At 36.7% G+C, this 18,383-nt stretch overlaps 1 protein-coding gene across 1 annotated transcript in view; it reads right to left on the minus strand.

Annotated features, from left to right (window-relative positions):
• Positions 1–18,383, minus strand: part of LOC120625655 (glutamate receptor-interacting protein 1) — a 101,825-nt gene that overhangs the window by 27,430 nt on the left and 56,012 nt on the right. Inside the window, exons 2-5 of the mRNA XM_039892758.1 lie at positions 10,596–10,805; positions 8,341–8,585; positions 7,277–7,569; positions 4,512–4,687 (exon numbers count right to left, since the gene is read on the minus strand). Coding sequence (XP_039748692.1) covers positions 4,512–4,687; positions 7,277–7,569; positions 8,341–8,585; positions 10,596–10,805 — 924 coding nt within the window. The remainder of the gene's footprint in view (positions 1–4,511; positions 4,688–7,276; positions 7,570–8,340; positions 8,586–10,595; positions 10,806–18,383) is intronic.

Below are 18,383 nucleotides of genomic sequence, written 5' to 3' on the forward strand. Positions count from 1 at the left end.
TCTAATTTCTTTCTTTTTATGTTAATATGATGATGGTGATGCTAACGATGACCAACCTGAAGTTTAGGGTGTTAATCATCACAATCACCATCATTTTAAGCTAGCCCACCGCAGGACACGGTTCTCCTCTCAGAATGAGCTGGCGTTACACGTATTTGTGCACGTTATGGAAACTCTCAGGCACGCAGGTTTCATCATGATGTTTTCCGTCACCGTCAAAGCAAGTGACAATTTAATTGAACGCACATTACTCCGTAAGGTTAGAAGTGCGTTTCCGAAGGCTCTAACTTCTAGGCTATCGCCGCTGCAGGTTCGCAGTAATTGTAATTCGACAACTCTCTACTTTGGTAGATAAATGGCACTCCAGCGTATTGAAAGCGTACCTACATGTACCAGGAGTTCAGAATTACGAGTGTAAATTATATTACTATTTAAAGTTGCTTTTGACCGCGCTTATAATGTGAACCAAAACAGATTATCTTAGGCGCTTTAAACAAAGAAACTGGACTTAAATCCGTGCGGATTAATGCTAGGACAAACAAGAAGTCCCAAACTACGGTAGCTTAAGAATAATATTTGGGGCAGTAAATGCTCCGCTTTAGGGTGTAGCAGAGTCAATGTTTGGAAGAGCTCATTATGAAACATATATCCAAAATACCTTAACCGAGTTTTGTTTTTATACTTTTTATTACTTCAACCACATGAATAGGCTATTAACTAACACGGTATTAGTAACTCGGGCCCCCGAAAGTTAAGCCAACTTGGGCTTTGAGGCTATCACGGCTCAAAACCGTGAAAAAGGTAAAATTAAGTCCACGTCCACGTCCATTTAATTTAACGTGTTTCAAACTTTGAACAAAAGTTCCTGAATAAGTTATATCTTAAACGAATAAATGTTTTTTTTATATTATATGACAATATAAGTCATCCTTTGACTGTAATCTCACCTACTGGTAAGTGAACATGCAGTCTAAGATGTCAATGGTCTGTTGCTAATCGACATCGCACCTTAACGCTAACTCGCTTAGCGGCACGTCTTTGCGACCGAAGCCTTCCACCAGGTCAGACGAGAGAAAATTTAGAAATTATGAATTCCCACGTTGCTCATGTCGGGGATTGAATCCAGGACTTCCCACTTAAACCACTGACCGTTATATGTTTTAATAGACCATTTGGTAAATGCTGGCACCCCGCGAAATCAATTCGTGGATGACCGCAGACTCCTCGGAATTGTCAAAGGATTAAACTCCGTAATCACTCCCTCCCACCGTATTCGTTAAAGGCGTTCGAGGGCTCAGTTCGTTAAGTTTATTTCGAACAGCTAAAACTATGCGAATAATCTGTTTTTGGGATGCCAATGTTGGGTGTCTGGCGGGAGTTCTTGATTACTTTGAGCTTTGTTGGTAAGAAACGTAACTTTTTACCATAAATTAGGTTTTTTCTCTCTAAGGTTGCCTGGCAGTGATCGCTACTAAGCGATAAATCCGTCTTTTGTATACTGCTCCTGTGTTTGTTGCTATTCTTCTTTTGTCTCTTTAACTTGGGAGTGGTGTGCAAATAAAGAGTATTAATAAATATATTACCAGCCCAGTATATTAACAGGGCACATTTCTCTAGTAAAGAAATAAATGAGTGAGGAACCTTTTACGCGCCGTTTCAAGGACTACTGCCTTCTGTATCCGACCCTTGATCCAAAAACCAAGCGAAAGCTTCTTAAAATGTTGGTTGAAGCTTTTCGCGAGAAGACCATTGACTGAAACGACGATCGGAACAAAAACGGTCGACTCAACACTCCACATGGCGGTAATCTCGTTATTATTTTTATTATTATTAATAATATATTATCATTATAATAATATTTATTATTATTATTACTATTGTAAGCTTTTTAATTGTAAAAAAAAACCATTTGAATCATCGCCAAATTGCAAACTCGGCTAGTACAAAGAATTTCTTGATGGAATAACTCAGTTAAAACTCAGGTCCTCTTGATCTGCAGTCAAACATGCTCACCATTAGACAAACGAGGCAGCGAGCCAAAATACAAACACATAAACTATAGCAATAACACGACTGCCATCCTGCCTGGTCATTATTTGTTAAGCGTACCCAAAAACCGGTCTGGAAATACGCGAATGTTAAGTTAAAACTTGCATTTAAAACATGTTGTTTTTAAACGTTCAACACTTTTATAAACAATGAAATGTTGCAGCCATTTTTTGAGACATGCACGACGATCGTTCTAAAACCTATTCGTTTCGGTATACATTTTAAATTAACATTATAGATTAATCTTATTATTAATTAACATTGTTAGGTTGTGGATATATTGAAATAACTTATAGAGCCAAATCCACAATTCACAGCCGTTTATTTTTAATTGTATTAAACAAACATTATTGTTTGCTTTCTTTCCTTTTTTTATTGCCGTAGACAAGAGACCAAAAATATAGACAAAACAAAATAAGTAAAACTAATAAAACGCCATAGATCTTTACACCAACTGGGATGACTATGAACAAAGATGTAATTAGTAACTGGATCAATACTTAAACGTTTTTTTGTTCAAATATTGAACAAACATTTAACCTGTTAATTTATATTTTTTATTCATTAAACGCTTTGTACATTGCACAAATACGTTGCAAAAAGTAAATTAACGCGCTTCTATCGAAACGCTAACTTGTCAAAGAATCGCTAAGTTTCAGTCCTATCTATACTTTCTGGGAGGGACACTCGATAGCGCGACTCACACTTGCTTAACAAAATACAGTGACATCTGTCGTCAGTATTTAAAAACTTTAGTTACAACTAGTAAAACTATATTGGTCCAATTTAACCTTGAATCGTGCTTTACCTTTACCTATCCCCTGTACGACGTAATATTATTATTTTGACTAGCACTTTTTAATATTACCTTGTCATTACTTAAATTACTAAGGATTCTTACAAGCCCGTAAATTCCTTCACTATAAGGAATTTACGGGCTTGTTTGAATTTTTTGGTGGTTGTGATTTAAAAAGTCCAATAACAAATTATCTGAACAATAATCTAACAAAATATATTTTTTTAATTTAAAACGCGATCCAGATTGAAGTATTAAGTGAATAGCGCCATCTATCGAGGAATTTTATAACTTCTTGACTGAAATATCGGTTCCTTTTGATTTCTCGACGATGTAACGAAATGGGCGATAACAGAAAATACGTTAAAAAATAACGTTTGGTATGTCTAGCTGCGTCAGAAATGCATGGTCTGAATTCAAAGTAGATTATTTTTTCATTTCGAACATTTATAATTTTAAGCCAGTTTCTAGATATTTCACTCCTAATGGCTCGCTTTTTTATAGTATTATTAAAATACTTGTCGGAGCTCTATGAATAACATCACAAAAGCGTATGAGCGACGAGAGCTTTAAAATCCCTCTCTCTCATGATAAAAAAGTCCTCTACCCAGCTCTAGGATATTAATACCTAGATGAAGAGGTTCCTATCTCAAATGTACCTACGTTAAGAGACTCTAAAAGATTTCAGTCATTTCATATATGTCGGAGATATATTGGATAGAAGCAGACAAGCTAACTTATTTATTTATTTATTATTTATGTACCTTAAATTGTGATTGTGAACATATGATACATGAAGTGTACAAAGGAAAGTTTATCTCTATAAGAGATCTCTTCCAGCTACCCCATGATGTGAGTAAGATGATTTTATTGTGGTTAAATGATAACTACTAAAAATATGCAATATATCTACCTTAATATTTACAAATTTTACATACTAATATAGAATAAGATATTAACATCGCTGAAGTATCTAGAATAAAAATTGAAGATATTTTTATTTTTATTTGTGGACAAGTGGTTCCTCGAGACACGGTCGTGTACTAATTCTACTCTCGCATCACGCGGTACTATAGCCATGGTTATTTCTACCGCTAAGCGGCATTGTTGCAATGCTGTGTTCCGGTCTGAAGGGCGTTATTGCCGGTGTAATTACAGACACATGAGGCTTAACACCTACGCCTCAAATTGTTGGACACAGGGCGGCCAGTTGCAGGACGTGACCTTGCATGCCTTTTTTTTGATTTGGATAACAAACAGCTATAAATAAATTGTTACAATGGATAAACTTAATCATATTTAGATCTTACACAAGCCAATAAAGTTTTCGCTATAAATTAAAATTATCATAATGATACGGACAGTGGCGTGCATAGAGGGTATGCACAGATGATATAAAATAAAGAAAATCTCCAGTAAGAGTTATAAAAAACCTAAGGATAGGCATTGTAAGAGTAATAATAAGCCTGCCCTTAAGTATTTATAACCCGTAACTCAGGAATTGAACCCACAGCCTTGGACTAAGAAAGCAGGGTCGCTGGCCACTGCGTGAATTAGCCGTCAAGTCACATCGTACCTTCATTTTATACCGAGTCTTTGCATAATCAAATTCAACTATGTCTTCATTCTTAACATGGCGGACTTCGTTTGCTATACAACTACTAACCTCTTGTAAACCTGCCTCCATGAGCAAGCACATGCCTGGGCGCGACGTGTAGTCTCGTGAAGCCAGCCTCACAGTTCTCTAGGTAGCACATGACCTCCTCCGCCGTATAGTTGTTGCCATCTATCACGTGGTCATCAAAGGCGAGCAGTTGGTCACCGGGGTGAAGAGCACCGCATCTAAAAAGAAATGGTTTTTTTAACCTCACGAATGCAGTTATCGCCATCAATTCACTATTATGTACACATAAAAATTTTTTTGGTAAACTTTGCAAGAAATAATGGCTTTTTTACGAAGCCATTTTAAACAATACAGCATAAATCGTTATCAAACTAAGTGCCTTGGACACATGTGCATTTAATATAAATCTATATTTCTCTTTGCAGCATGTTATTTAAATGAGTGTTTTCGAAGATCACTATTTTAGAATGCAGGGACAGTGCGGTTGCGGCGGTACGGGAAGGCGTACGGCGCGTGCAAATAAAAAAGCGCGAATCAACATTGCACCCGGGTGACGCTGAGGGGGGTCGCTTATATATTTATTTATTGATTTATTTATTAAGAGTACTAACAACGTGCATATTACACGTTTTAAAATATATAGCGCACACACAAACACATGGATTGATATGCATGTCAATTACAAATGCACATAGCATTGACAAAGCGTCAGGTAAATTGAAATTTTACAAAAAATTCAACTTAGGTACCAATAAGTGTTCGGTGATTTTTTCCTAATATATGTATATATAATATTATCAATTTCATTTGCTTATATCGACGACAAAATTATCAGTATCCTAATTACAGCGTCACTAGCATAGGTAAAACCAACAGTATTGCTAATATTCCAATCAGTACACACACCAACACCCAAAATGCTAGTTGGAAAGCTTATTTGCATGTCATTAGATGAATTTCGCCTGCCAAATGCAGTAATTGGAACTAACTAAACCAAACTTTAATTCAGTTATACCTACCTTCGTTAGAATAATTTAGTTACACTCATCCCGAGTTAGGATAATGAGGTTTAGGGATGAGTTAAAAGGTTAACTATTTACAAACTTAAATTTCAAAGTCTTATAACTCCCGGCAAAGTAAATTAATACGCATATTGAGAGGATAAAATATAATTTGCTTTGTTTGCTAGCGGCCATTTTGGATTTAAAAGTTGTAATAATGCATAGTATTCTTCTAAACAAGCCCTTTCATTGGATACCTATATAGAGGGAGTTGTGTTTATGGGGGCGGCCATCTTGGACTGCTTTTCATCAAACATAGCTAAGATCACTCCGGCCTAATTCACCACAGTACGTCAAACTTATGACACCTTCAGCGTCTTTTTTGTGTCGGGTCTTACTTAATAAATCAGTATACAAATAATTTTGAAAATATTACAATTTAAATTGAAATCACGAGGTCTTGGATTTTCCTTCAATTTGTATTTTTATTTAAGTGTTTGTTAGTGTTTTTAAATGCACTGATTATATACTTACTTATGTTTCGATGATTTTGCTTAGTTCACCAAAGTGGTAATTTCTTAATGATGTTATAACTATAATAATAACTAGGTGGTAGAGTTGTATTCCTTTGTTGAATAATGTACAAGATTAAATTGATCACAGATGTCAGTTTACTAATTAGGATCAGAAGGCGTGTGCTAAACTAACAACTATATTATGTGCAATTATGAAATTTCATGTATTTGTATATACCGAATGTAGTTAAATTCAGTTTAAAGAAATACGATATACAAATATTTTTTACAGATTCTTATTCTAAGAGTGGAATAAAATAAATGGCAAAGAAACGGCAGTTAATTTTGCGTACAAATACACAGATGCCAGGGCGGGGCTATTTTTTTTAAACTAATAACCAAGCTGATGACCCAACAGATGATAAAACTATAATAATATGTCCAACAAAGTGTAGGGCTAAATAGGGGAAAAATATCCTCCATCATACAGCATAAAGCAATCCCGTGATATTAAATGCAACATTTTGTATACATTTAATCCTCAGAGTTAACAGTTTACCCACTTTAATAATAACCAATTACTAATGATTATTATTTAATATAGACACTACAACTTTTCACAACAATTCAATTCAAAAATGTTAAATTCATGTAGACCTTATTACAGGCACTTATGAAGCGTAAATACATTTAACATGTTGCACTAATGTTAGTGATGGTGATAACTGTATTTGTTAACTCAAAACTAAAGTAAGGAGGGTTCCAAATGCGCCCTAGTTTAATAAGCGCCCACAACAAACTTAGCCAGGTTTTTTTTGTTATCACCATCTCATAAATCCGAGGTTGAGAGTATCTTAAAATATTTTGTAGTATTCCCTAATCGTTTCTACTTCAATTACGGGTAAAGGTAAAAAGTAACTAATTTAGCAAGTAGTTTAGATTTCAGTTCTACGTTAGACCTGTACGATAAATCATTATAAGGGTGTTTGTACGAAACTTGATCCAAAAGTATTCTACTCGTCGTAGTGGCGTGCATAGAAGGTGTGCACAGGTTATGCAGATGATATAAAATGAAGAAAATCTCTAGTAAAGGTTATGAAAAATTTAAGGATAGGCATTGTAGGATTTATAAAAAGCTTACTCTTAAGTATTTATAACTCGTACTGGGGATTTTCTTCATTTTATATCATATGCATACCCTGTACATACCCTCTATGCACGCCACTGATACTCGTTCCTGACCACTTCCGCCCTGCCTTCTGTGTGTTTATTACGTTATAAAATCACTTACCTATCACTTATACTAGCAGGTAATATACTGTCAATATAAATTGCGTTGCACGTTCCCACCCTCTGGTAGGTATCGGAGCCAGAACTGTACACGTCATCGGAGTACCTCTGATTACTCAGAAACAATCCCAAATCCTCATTACAAGGCCGCTCGATTTCAATCAATAGAGGTCCAGTCGCAAGTTTCACTGATTCCATGATGGATACATCGTATTCTATGGTCAGGCTGGTCACTTGCGGACTGTTCTGGAGGATTTGGTGGACTTCTGATAAGGTTTTGTTTGTGAGTGATATCTGAAACAATTTAAAATGTCATTGATGCTATTTTTGTTTCTGAAAGCTAGAAATTAAGGTTTTGTTGCTGCGTCCATATTGTGAAATTTATATAATTGCAATTATATAAATTTCAGTCAAACTTTTGGTTGCCATCGTTGGACGTATATTTATTTTCATATCTGCCTTAGATTACCATAGCTGAAGAGTTTGTTTGTTTGAACACGCTAATCTTTCGAACTTCAAGTTGGATTTCAAAGACTTTTTTTTTCTAAATATCACCATATCACTCTTTAAATAGCGAACACAAAACACCAATTTTTATTTAAATAGAAATCATTATATCAAAGATTTTAAACTAAGATTTTCGTGGTTTATCAACATTTCTTAAGTATAGTTCAACGGGTACATACCACGATAATATTTTGAAATATACTTAAGAAATATCATTATATCATTCCTTAAATGATTAACAAGAAGACATTTTAAAACCACTTTAGTACCACTTTTTTAGGCTTTGGCTTGACGACTATCATGCCTGACGGAAATTAAAGATGAGACTAAGCTGGGGTGCGTTTGCCAAAAAAATTTATAAATCACTCTTGCCTTGAAGTCGTACAGGTTGTACGTGGCAGGAAACCCAGATGCCGTAAGAACATTCCAAACACTAGTGGTACATACAAGTCCTGCCAAAGGGTCGAAGGTAGCAATAAAGCTTTTCCACCACGCCAAAAAAAAATGGTACATAGAAACATGGATGAACTGTTTGAAACAAAAAAACTTTTTACTTACATGGTCAACTTTTAATAGCCTATCCCCTGGCTTTATTCTAGAAGTATTATACGCTGCTCCGCCAGGCCTCACATGTGTTACCACTAGGGGTAAAGCGTCTAAAGACCTGCTGTTCAGCACCAGGTCTGCACTAGGAGCCGAATTGTCCGGGAGGCCGCCTCGTATAGTGACCCCTAGTGACCCGTTTACTTTCTCAACAGGGACTTCTGCTAACTTAGTCGTAATGTACAGTGAGTTTTGGGATGCTGAAACAACAATAATTAATTATGCAGTCTTTTGATCTGATGGTCAAATAGCTCTTACGAGGACCACTACGCTTACCACCACCAGGTAGGCAGAAGGAGGAAGAAAGGTCACCTCTCGACATATAATTATCATATTACCCACGGACGAAACCATCCAGAAAACCATGTATCTAACGTATATTAATTAATAATAATAAATGATAAATATACTAAACATACTAAAAATACTTAAAATATACAAATATACGCCCATATACTGACTGAAAAACAATCACGTTCATCACACCAACATTTTCCAGGTGTGGGAATCGAACCCACAGCCTCAGGACTCAGAAAGCAGGGTCGCTGCCCCCTGCGCCGCCATAATTATCCATGTTATCAATAGGAAAACTTTTCAACCAAACCCCCATCTCACAGACTATAAACAGTCAACGGGATACCGGAATACCGCGGAAAAATAAAGGAGAGGAAGCAAACAAAACGTGTAGAGTAAATCCGACATCCTGTCAAAAAGTTACAAACCCAAAAGCCGCACAAACATGTACAAACAAGTTAGGTAATGCGTTTTATTTTGAGACTCTGTTATGGAGGTTTCCACAGTTTAACAGGAATTTTGTGTCTCCTTTTAAGTATGTTTACATATGTGGTTGCCATTTTAATGCTGTGAAAACATAAATTCTACTTTTTTTTCCTTTACAATGTAGCCTGACTGCGTTCAAATGGGAGGAGACAATTATATCCCCGGGAAAGGATAAAAAGTTATTTTCTCCCACCAGTAGCGTGCATAGAGGGTATGCAAAGGGTATGTAGATGATATAAAATCAAGAAAGTCTCTCCGAGTTATAAAAAACTTAAGGATTTAAGGATATGCATTGTTAGGGTTAATAAAAGCCTACCCTTAAGTATTTATGACTCGTACTGGAGATTTTCTTCATTTTATAATATCATCTGCATACCTTCTATGCACGCCACTGTCTCCCATAGCTTTATCAACTCTCAGAGCACGTGCGCACGAGTGGAAATAATATCCAAATAATATATGTGTAATAATAAATAGGGGTAAACTTCTCATACTAAATAATCCCGTGCTTTAGCAGGTGGACACGTTAATTATATCCCTTGTATTGTATCTTGGGGATATAATAACGTTTATCATTTTTGTCCCCTGCCCGTGCCAGCCCTGCTGATGGTAAGCGACGATGCAGACTAAAATGGGCACGGGTTAACATGTTAAAGGTATGACAGTTACACCCCTAATCTGTTTTTCCATGATATATATTTATAGTAAATATTTAATTTTCTAGTACACTGATAACGCAGAAATTATAAATTCCTAAATAGACCCTGCCGGTAACCGACTCCTACATCCTTGACGACCTCCTGTCAAATTTAACGTACGCTAATAGTACAGCTAATATACTGAACTATGTCCTTTTCCTGTGACCATGTTCAACGATCAGGAGATTCTAGGGAGATACTGGGTTATTCTATTAAAAAAATCTTAGTAGCCAGCTAAGGAGAGCCAAGAGCCCACCACCGTGTTTCCGAGAGCATATTAAGTCGTTTTTATATTGTGATAATCATCGTCCAAATCGTCAAAACTAAAATAACACAGTTTCAGTCTCTTAACATCCCACTACTGGGCAGAGACTGCATATCTCAAAGAAAGAGTTTTAGGGCTAAGACTAACCAAGTTCACCAATCCACTTTGGGCCAGCGTGGTGGACTATTGCCTTAACAGGGTGAGGAGACCCATGCTCTTTAGAGGGCTGGTAATGGGTCGGTGCGATGATGAACCAAGTTTGTGGGCTTTAATAAGAAGTATAACATTATAAGTTTGATAACCGGGATCAACAGCTTAAATTGCTCTCCGAAGCACGGAGATTTCCTAACTCAGGATTGGGCCCAGATTTTTTTGACAGAAAAATTCAATATGTAACATACATGATACCTGGAAATCGTGATCATGCTTATCATTCGACCACCGAGACAGTTTTACAGTATACTTACCATAATTGGGCATATAATACTCCACTTCCAAAGACGCTCTCTCCTCGACATTGTCCAGTAACCGCAGCACTTCCTCATTAGTCAACCTTGCAGTGGATATACCGTTGACGCTGCATATCCGGTCACCAGGCGCAAGTCTGTCTGACTCGTGGGCGACGGAGTCCTTCGTGAAGCCCACTATTGAAGGTACAACTCCCGGCTCTGAGCGACCTGTGAACAAAGAGATTTCGTTTTTAGTAAATTTTAATTCGGTTCATTATCGTTGAAGCCCACTAACCCAAATATGAGCAACGTGGTGGGTCAGAGCTGTAAAACCATGTCTCATATGAGAGAGGATGCCTGTTTAAAGGTTGCGGATGACTAAGATGATTAATTCTGCTCAATTGATCGTAGTTGGTAGCTTGATGTAAAGCACAAATTATTGTAATCTTCGTTAGATAATCCCAACTCCCTGGAGTTAGCCACCCTTCTGCCTTTGTCCACCCGCTTGCTTCTGCGAGCACGTAAAGCTGGCAGACCCGTAGGGTGATTACTTACCTCAAATCATGCTAGCGAGAAGCATAATTCTCGTCCTCTGCTGTCAAACGTTACTTTTGCTTACAATAAAAAATACAAAAATGACTTCTGGCAGCAAAGATTGCATGATTTTCGCCTGTCGTATGCCTGTTGTGACATACGTTATCACCCTGCCATCGTAACGCAACAGCAATATTTGATAAACAGTATATACATAATGCCTGGTATAATGACTTCGGCTGTGGCTAGTTACCACTCTACCGACAGAGACGGCCAGGTAATTTAGAGTTCTGGTATGTCACGTAGAAACCGATTAGTAGGTTGGTCTAATGCTTCGCGATATCAGGTTCAACTATGGGTCACGGTTCGATTCCTAAGTTAGGTAATAAAATTTAGGATCTTTTTTTTTCCACACAGGAGGGGAAATCCTCCTGGACACCCGCAGCGCTAGGTAGTGCCGGACTTTTACCGGCTGAAACCCCCCCCTGTCACCTCGTTGACCGTGTACCCGCCTTTCGGCCTAAAACACGACAACGATTTTGAAAATTTTTAATGGACTTGTTTTTCTTCTCTTTCTTCGTGTTGGATTTTTCGGTTAATGATTATCAGCACCTGCCGAAGTGGAAAACTGGCGGTGTCCACATGTGTAACAGAAACATTTAAATAAGAAGATTGCAAACACCTATTTATTTTGTTACAGTCAAATTTCATTCAGCGGAAGGGTTGCTGAAGGCCCTGGAAGACGTACCGTTTTGCATAACCATCACATATTCATGCTTTTATGGAAGTAAACAACTTTATTTATTCAGACGATATCGCTACTCCTTTCTTTTGAATAATCCGAAAGTTCATAAGAGGCTCAATAAATATTTATTATTTAGGAGTGCTCGTTTGTCAAAGGGCAAAAGTTAGGAGACTAAAGTCGTCGAGCAGTAAATGTTGCGAGTAATGACATATGGCTCCGAAACGTGGTAGCTCACTAAGGGTCAGTCCAGACAGAACGTAAAATCTTACTATCTAGCTCTAGTCTTCTCTTGTGGCAATTTACGGATCTCATGAACACTCCTCTTCCTTCCGATGTCGTACTAGCTGACCAAGGCAATATAACGGAGAACCGACAGTAGCGTCACTAACCTAGCCCAGCGTGGTGATCACAGAATTAAGAACAAACAGAATACTCATACAGCCATTATTGTATGCAGTGCATTGTGTCCAAAAACAGTGTCCGTCTGACGCGCGTCAACGCCCCGCGGAATGAAGCTGGCTCACAAACTTTTATTCCATTTTCTCATTTTACGGTAGATTTCGAACATTATTTGGAGATAAATAATAAACGTCAACTAAATGGTATGAAGTTACAAACCATTTGAGTAACACTACTAAAATATTAGTAGTGTTACTCGAAGTCTTAGTAGGTTTATGTAGCTTTAATATTAGTCGCGTTCAAGGTTTCTGTAAGTTCTTAGTTCTGTGGTGGTGATTATAGGCAAACCTTTAGGTTGGAATAGGTCTAGCAGTGGGCTAGAGTTAACTAAAGACTATTGATGATGCTACATACATCATATTCCAGTTTTGTGAAGCCCCTGTGAGAGTGGTTTTAATCATTTGGATGTCCCTAGCTTCCTCTTAGCGACCGAGAGTGTGAGATTTGTGAGTTATGTTACGAGTTTGGTATCATATGAATGTCGTTTTAACATGTAGATTCCGAAATTTTATAAAAACAAATATAAAAATAGATTCAACTTGTCTGTGATGAATCTTAAAACGCTTTTTGTGATTTTGGATACTTTTCTTTTTGGTAGCTCATTTTAGGCCGAGTTTAATAAATACATTGTCATTGACTGCGTTTCAATAACTCGAGTGTCGTAAGCTATATGAAATTACGATAAATTCTGTAATATGGCGGATATAAAATATTAAAATACGTAAAAAATGCGCAGCCGAAGACCAGATATTATCGGAGAAAATATTAATTCACAATCTGTCCCTGCCCGGATTCAAACTAAGAACCTTCACTATACCACTGACTACTGCGCCAGAGAGGTAGTGAAATGCGCCAGGGGTGTAACTTGACAATAAATGTAATAATTCAATGAAAACATTTCAAAAGAACGAAATTGTAAAGAATTTTTTGTACAACCTTAAATTTGGTATACGTCTAGACGGGTTTTATTTGGGCGAACGAGCAAAAAATACTAAGGAAATTTCGTCAAGTCCTTTTTGAGAGAGACATTTGGCATTTTCATTAAAAATTAAAAACAAGATTGAAGTAGCACCTACAAGTACCTAAAATTGTGTGTAAAATAACAAAAGTATCCTCTGTTCGATTAAACACCTGCTTTGTCATCCCATTTTATTTGGGTAGCTTTTTTATTCCGTTACGAGTAGTAGGGCGAGTTGGTGGGCTTAACGTTCTTTTTTTTTGCTACAATTATCGCACACCGCCATCTAGCCCCAATGTAAGCTTAGCTTGTGTTATGAGTACTAAGATAGCTGATGAAATTTGAGTATTAAAATATAACTACTACTATATAATACAACATTCATCAAAAAAACAATATCCGCGTTACGAAGTTCGCCGGGACAGCTAGTAATAAATAAATTTATTAATATATTATGTACGATTGAAAACTTTTATTTATAAACACGAATATGAATGTTTTATAGTTGGATATAACGGCTTTATTGTTATTATTTTATAGTTTTTACACCACATTCTGTGTAGGTATCCACAATGAAAATGCAACTTATCCACTTTTGCTTCAGGTAAAATAAAGAACTTAACCAATAATGTGATGTTTTTTTATTTAAATGTATATTATAACATATCTGAAACTTCTGTACAACTGTAAATATCACTCTTATTTCATAAAACATTATTCGGTTGGTATATAACATATTTGTTTTATTCATTTTATTTATATTGTGTGACATGCAATGTTTATAGTTAGGATATCATTTCCCCACGTGCGCAGATGCTTGGAGAGTAGATAGTACTGTAGATGAAGATAAATATTATGTCCTTTTCCCGTGGAGAAAATGTCTGCAGCGAATGCTAGCCGTGTATTGTGCAAAACGCAAATTTATAATTCTATTCAACATGTAACCAATATTCTCTCTACCCAGCCATCGATTCCAGGATCTCGTAATCCGTAGTCAAACTTGTAAATCAATAAACAAATCAGTAAACCGAAAAAAAACAATTTCCAATATTTTAAATATTATCTCGTTAAAATTTTAAAATCGAGCCAAATTGAAAAATTAAACCTTAATGGCGGAACGAATTGAAAACGGACATCCGAAATGTAAAACATCATTATTATTCCACCCCACAAATCGATAGACGGTAAAACACTATTACTTGTTATACAATGCTCGTTATGTAAGACCGAATCACTGATATTACGAGCCCATTACGTGGTGAACACGCTTTGGACATGCACCAAATAACGTTATGTTTACACACCGATATACCGCGATCAATTGCCTGTGCATACCGTCCAATACTTATTGTATTGGACGCAATCACTAATATTACGATGCCGTTACATTCTGAGCGAGCTTTGGATGTGTACCAAATGGCTTTGTCGAACGTGGCATAAAGCCGTTGCGACCACAAACTGGCCCTGAGAATAAAATGTTGCCTCGATATTGCTCGGGTCCCCAGCGTTCAAGCATTTAATGCTTTAAAAATGAACCAAATAAGAGGCCGATATAAAGATATATATAACTGAATTACGCAATACTCTAAAAGGATGCATAAGAATGCATATATCCTGTAAAAATCAAGAGAAGGATATTTATTTTTCTATACAAACGAATTCAAAATATTTAAGTGTTTACTTATGACAACCCTATTGAAGATAAAAGACCGACACGCGCATAGTACCTACGCTACGCAACGCGTACCTAATAAAGTGGCAGGAGTCACACAATTTCTATTTTGCATGTGATGTTAGGGCTGTACCTGATTTCTTTCAGTAAAAACTAAATCAGTGGTTTACTCAAAAACTATTAGGTTTTCGGTTTCACAGATAAGTCTCAGATTCAGTGCATAATGAACTTTCTCTGAGACTTAACTCCCTCTTTCTATAAACCCTAATGGGTTGATGATGTTTAGGTACGCGGGTCAAAGCCGTAGTTCCCCGTTAGTATTACTAATTTGTGGTAACAGCAAGCCTGTCGAAAAAACCCAGCAATCAGCATTAGAGCAGCTCGAAGGGTCTAAACGCTGAATATTTCTTTGCTATGACAGAGGAGGTCTTTACTGTTGCTGATTATCGCACATCGATTCAAAGAATGTTTTTTCAATCAAATGTTGACGGCCGAGTGGCGCAGTGGGCAGCGACCCTGCTTTCTGAGTCCAAGGTCGTGTAGATTCCCACAACTGGAAAATGTTTGTGTGATGAACATGATTGTTTTTCAGTGTCTGGGTGTTTATCTGTATATTATAAGTATTAATGTGTATTATATTCATTAAAAAATATTCATCAGCTATCCCAGTATGCATAACACAAGCTACGCGTACTTTGGGGCTAGATGGCGGTGTGTGTATTGTCGTAGTACATTTAATTATTTATTTATTTTAATCACAAAAACAAAGTTAAGAAAAACAATCCTCATAACAACAAATGTCAGCGAACACAAAATTACGGTGGCGACCGATATTAGCGCTTAATGAGAGGCAATTACCCGTTTATTCCCTAATAGGCCATATCGGTCGCGAATCGGGATCATAATTTCATTATACCCCATGTATTGTGTACCGTAACATGTTGCAATTTGATTTTAAACAAGCCATTGAGTACATCATTATTTTCAGTGAAATCATACAGAATGTCAAACGATAAATCGACAACGTTAAATTCAAAATTAATTAAAAAAAAAAAATTAAAATATTTTTTTATTAACGACCTCTCCGGTGCAGTGGCGATTGCTCAATAGCGATCTCTGCCAGGCAACCTTAAAATTAGGGAAAAAAAAATTATCGACAACAATTCATGATCAACATTCCATGATCAACATTATCGTGCTTTAAAATATAATAATATTAATATTAATATTAATATTGGTTATATAAGCTACTATATCTTTTTTAATTTTATTAATAACAATATATATTCTTAAAAAATAATTGTTTTATAGGTTACTAGCGGACCCCAGCGCCATCTGTCGCTTATTCGTGAATCTAAACCATCCAGGGTGCCACCCAAACGCATACCAAAAAATGCATTCAAATCGGTCCAGCCCTTTAGGAGGAGTTCAGTGACATACACACGCACACAAGAAATATATATATAAAGATATACCTAAAATGAACTATTTAAAATTAAATAAAATCTAAAACGTCCTCGAAACCACCGCACCGAGGCACAGTTCCTAAGATGCTGGCAGCATTGCCCCTTTGGATGGCCAAACGGAGAGCGCTGCGGTTTTAAATTGGAGGTACCGGAATCGATTACTGGTAGGGGCAATTAAAGAATGAATGAATGAATGAATTTACTTTTAATGCACACCACAAAAAGTACATAGAACAAAAAGAAAAGTATAACAAAACAACGTTTACAATTTGGCGGCCTTAACGCTACATAGTGATTTCTTCCAGGCAACCAATGGCGAAGATAAAAAACAGTTACAGAAAAAAGTTAGGTGGTTGAAAGATGGTGGTGGTAGCATTTATAATTTCTGAATTTTCTCTCACTCTATCTAACTCTTAGTATGTGGCTCGTACATACTTTTATTTATCATCAATAGTTTACTCAGCGCACGCCAAGTAATGAATTTTATAGGCAAAATTATGCTACTTTGGGTTACAATCACAATACACTATTGTAATTTTCTTAACGATCTCTAATTTTTCTGTAAACAAATTATAGCTTTTGTTACATTGTGATAGTTTAGCTTTCTTTTGGTGAAGATATTGTTAAAATCGGTCCAGTACTTTCGGAGCCTATTGGGTACTAACAATCAATCATCATATCGTCCCGGCCCTCTATAGGGCACGGATCTCCTCGCACAAAGAGACAGAGTTAAGGCCGTAGTCCACCACGCTGGCCCAGTGCGATTGGTGGACTCCTCATACCTTTGATAACATTATGTACAACTCTCAGGCAGGCAGGTTTCCTCACGATATTTTCCTGCACCGTCGAAGCAAGTGATATTTTTAATTAGGTACATAAAACAGACATAACATAGAAAAGTTAGAGGTGCGTGCTAGGATGGGATGGGGTGTGTTTGCTCTTTTTAATATTAGTTAATAAATATATAATAAAAATAAAGAGTCAGTAGTTTTAGTCGAGTCGATCAAACCCGGGACCTCCCACTTATTAGCGACAGCGCTCACAGGGAGGTCGTCTAATGCCACAATGTGCCTTTTTTATTTCATACAACAAACTCAATCTACACAGAAAAAAAGGTTTCTAAAAGATCAGTAATCTTTGTGTCAATAAGAACTTTTTCTCTCAGACATCGATTCTTCCTAACAATTGTAGTTCCTTCCAATAAAAAACCTGGCTCTTTGGCTCACATTTCTATTGAGCATATATTACAATGACTCATGAATGACATAATAGGTTCTATCTCTTCCCGATGCAGCCTGATTTGCACAACAAACGTTATAGCTGAAGAGCGAGTGGTTTTTTTTGTAATCATAATATACGTGCGAGAAGCGGTGATAGCCAAGTGGTTAGGGATTCGGCATGGCTTTTGGGGGGACCATGTTTGAACCCCGGCCCGCAACTTTAACTTTTACGAGTTTGTGTTTTTAATTTAAGCAATTTAAATATCACTTGCTTTAACTGTAACGGAAAAACATCGTAAAGAAACCTGCATGCCTAAGAGTTCTCAAAGGCGTGTGAAGTCTCACAACCCGACCTTGGCGGGGTTGGACTACGCCCAAACCCTTCTTATTCTAAGGGCAGACCCGTTTTCGTTGCTTTTAATACCGCATTTCTTGAGAAGGGCTATAAAAACTAAAACTTCTTCATTTTTTAATTACATCGATTAAAAATTGTTGACACTTAAATTAGTAAAATACGCGTACCACGATTTATTAAAATTCTATCCCCAAAGGGGTTAGATAGTGGATGAAAGTTTATTTGTAAGAACGTAGTAATCTCTGAACTACTATTCGTATTTGAAAATCTTTTAAGTACTTCATAAAGCAATTCTTGAGTTTATGGACTGTATAAGATTATGCTTTAGAAGTCAAGCAAACGACGTAATAGTGATAGCGGGTGATGCGTTAAAGAATAGGTGGGCAAACACAAGCAA

The sequence above is a fragment of the Pararge aegeria genome, chromosome 8 (genome assembly GCF_905163445.1).
Source record: "Pararge aegeria chromosome 8, ilParAegt1.1, whole genome shotgun sequence".
NCBI lineage: Eukaryota > Metazoa > Arthropoda > Insecta > Lepidoptera > Nymphalidae > Pararge > Pararge aegeria.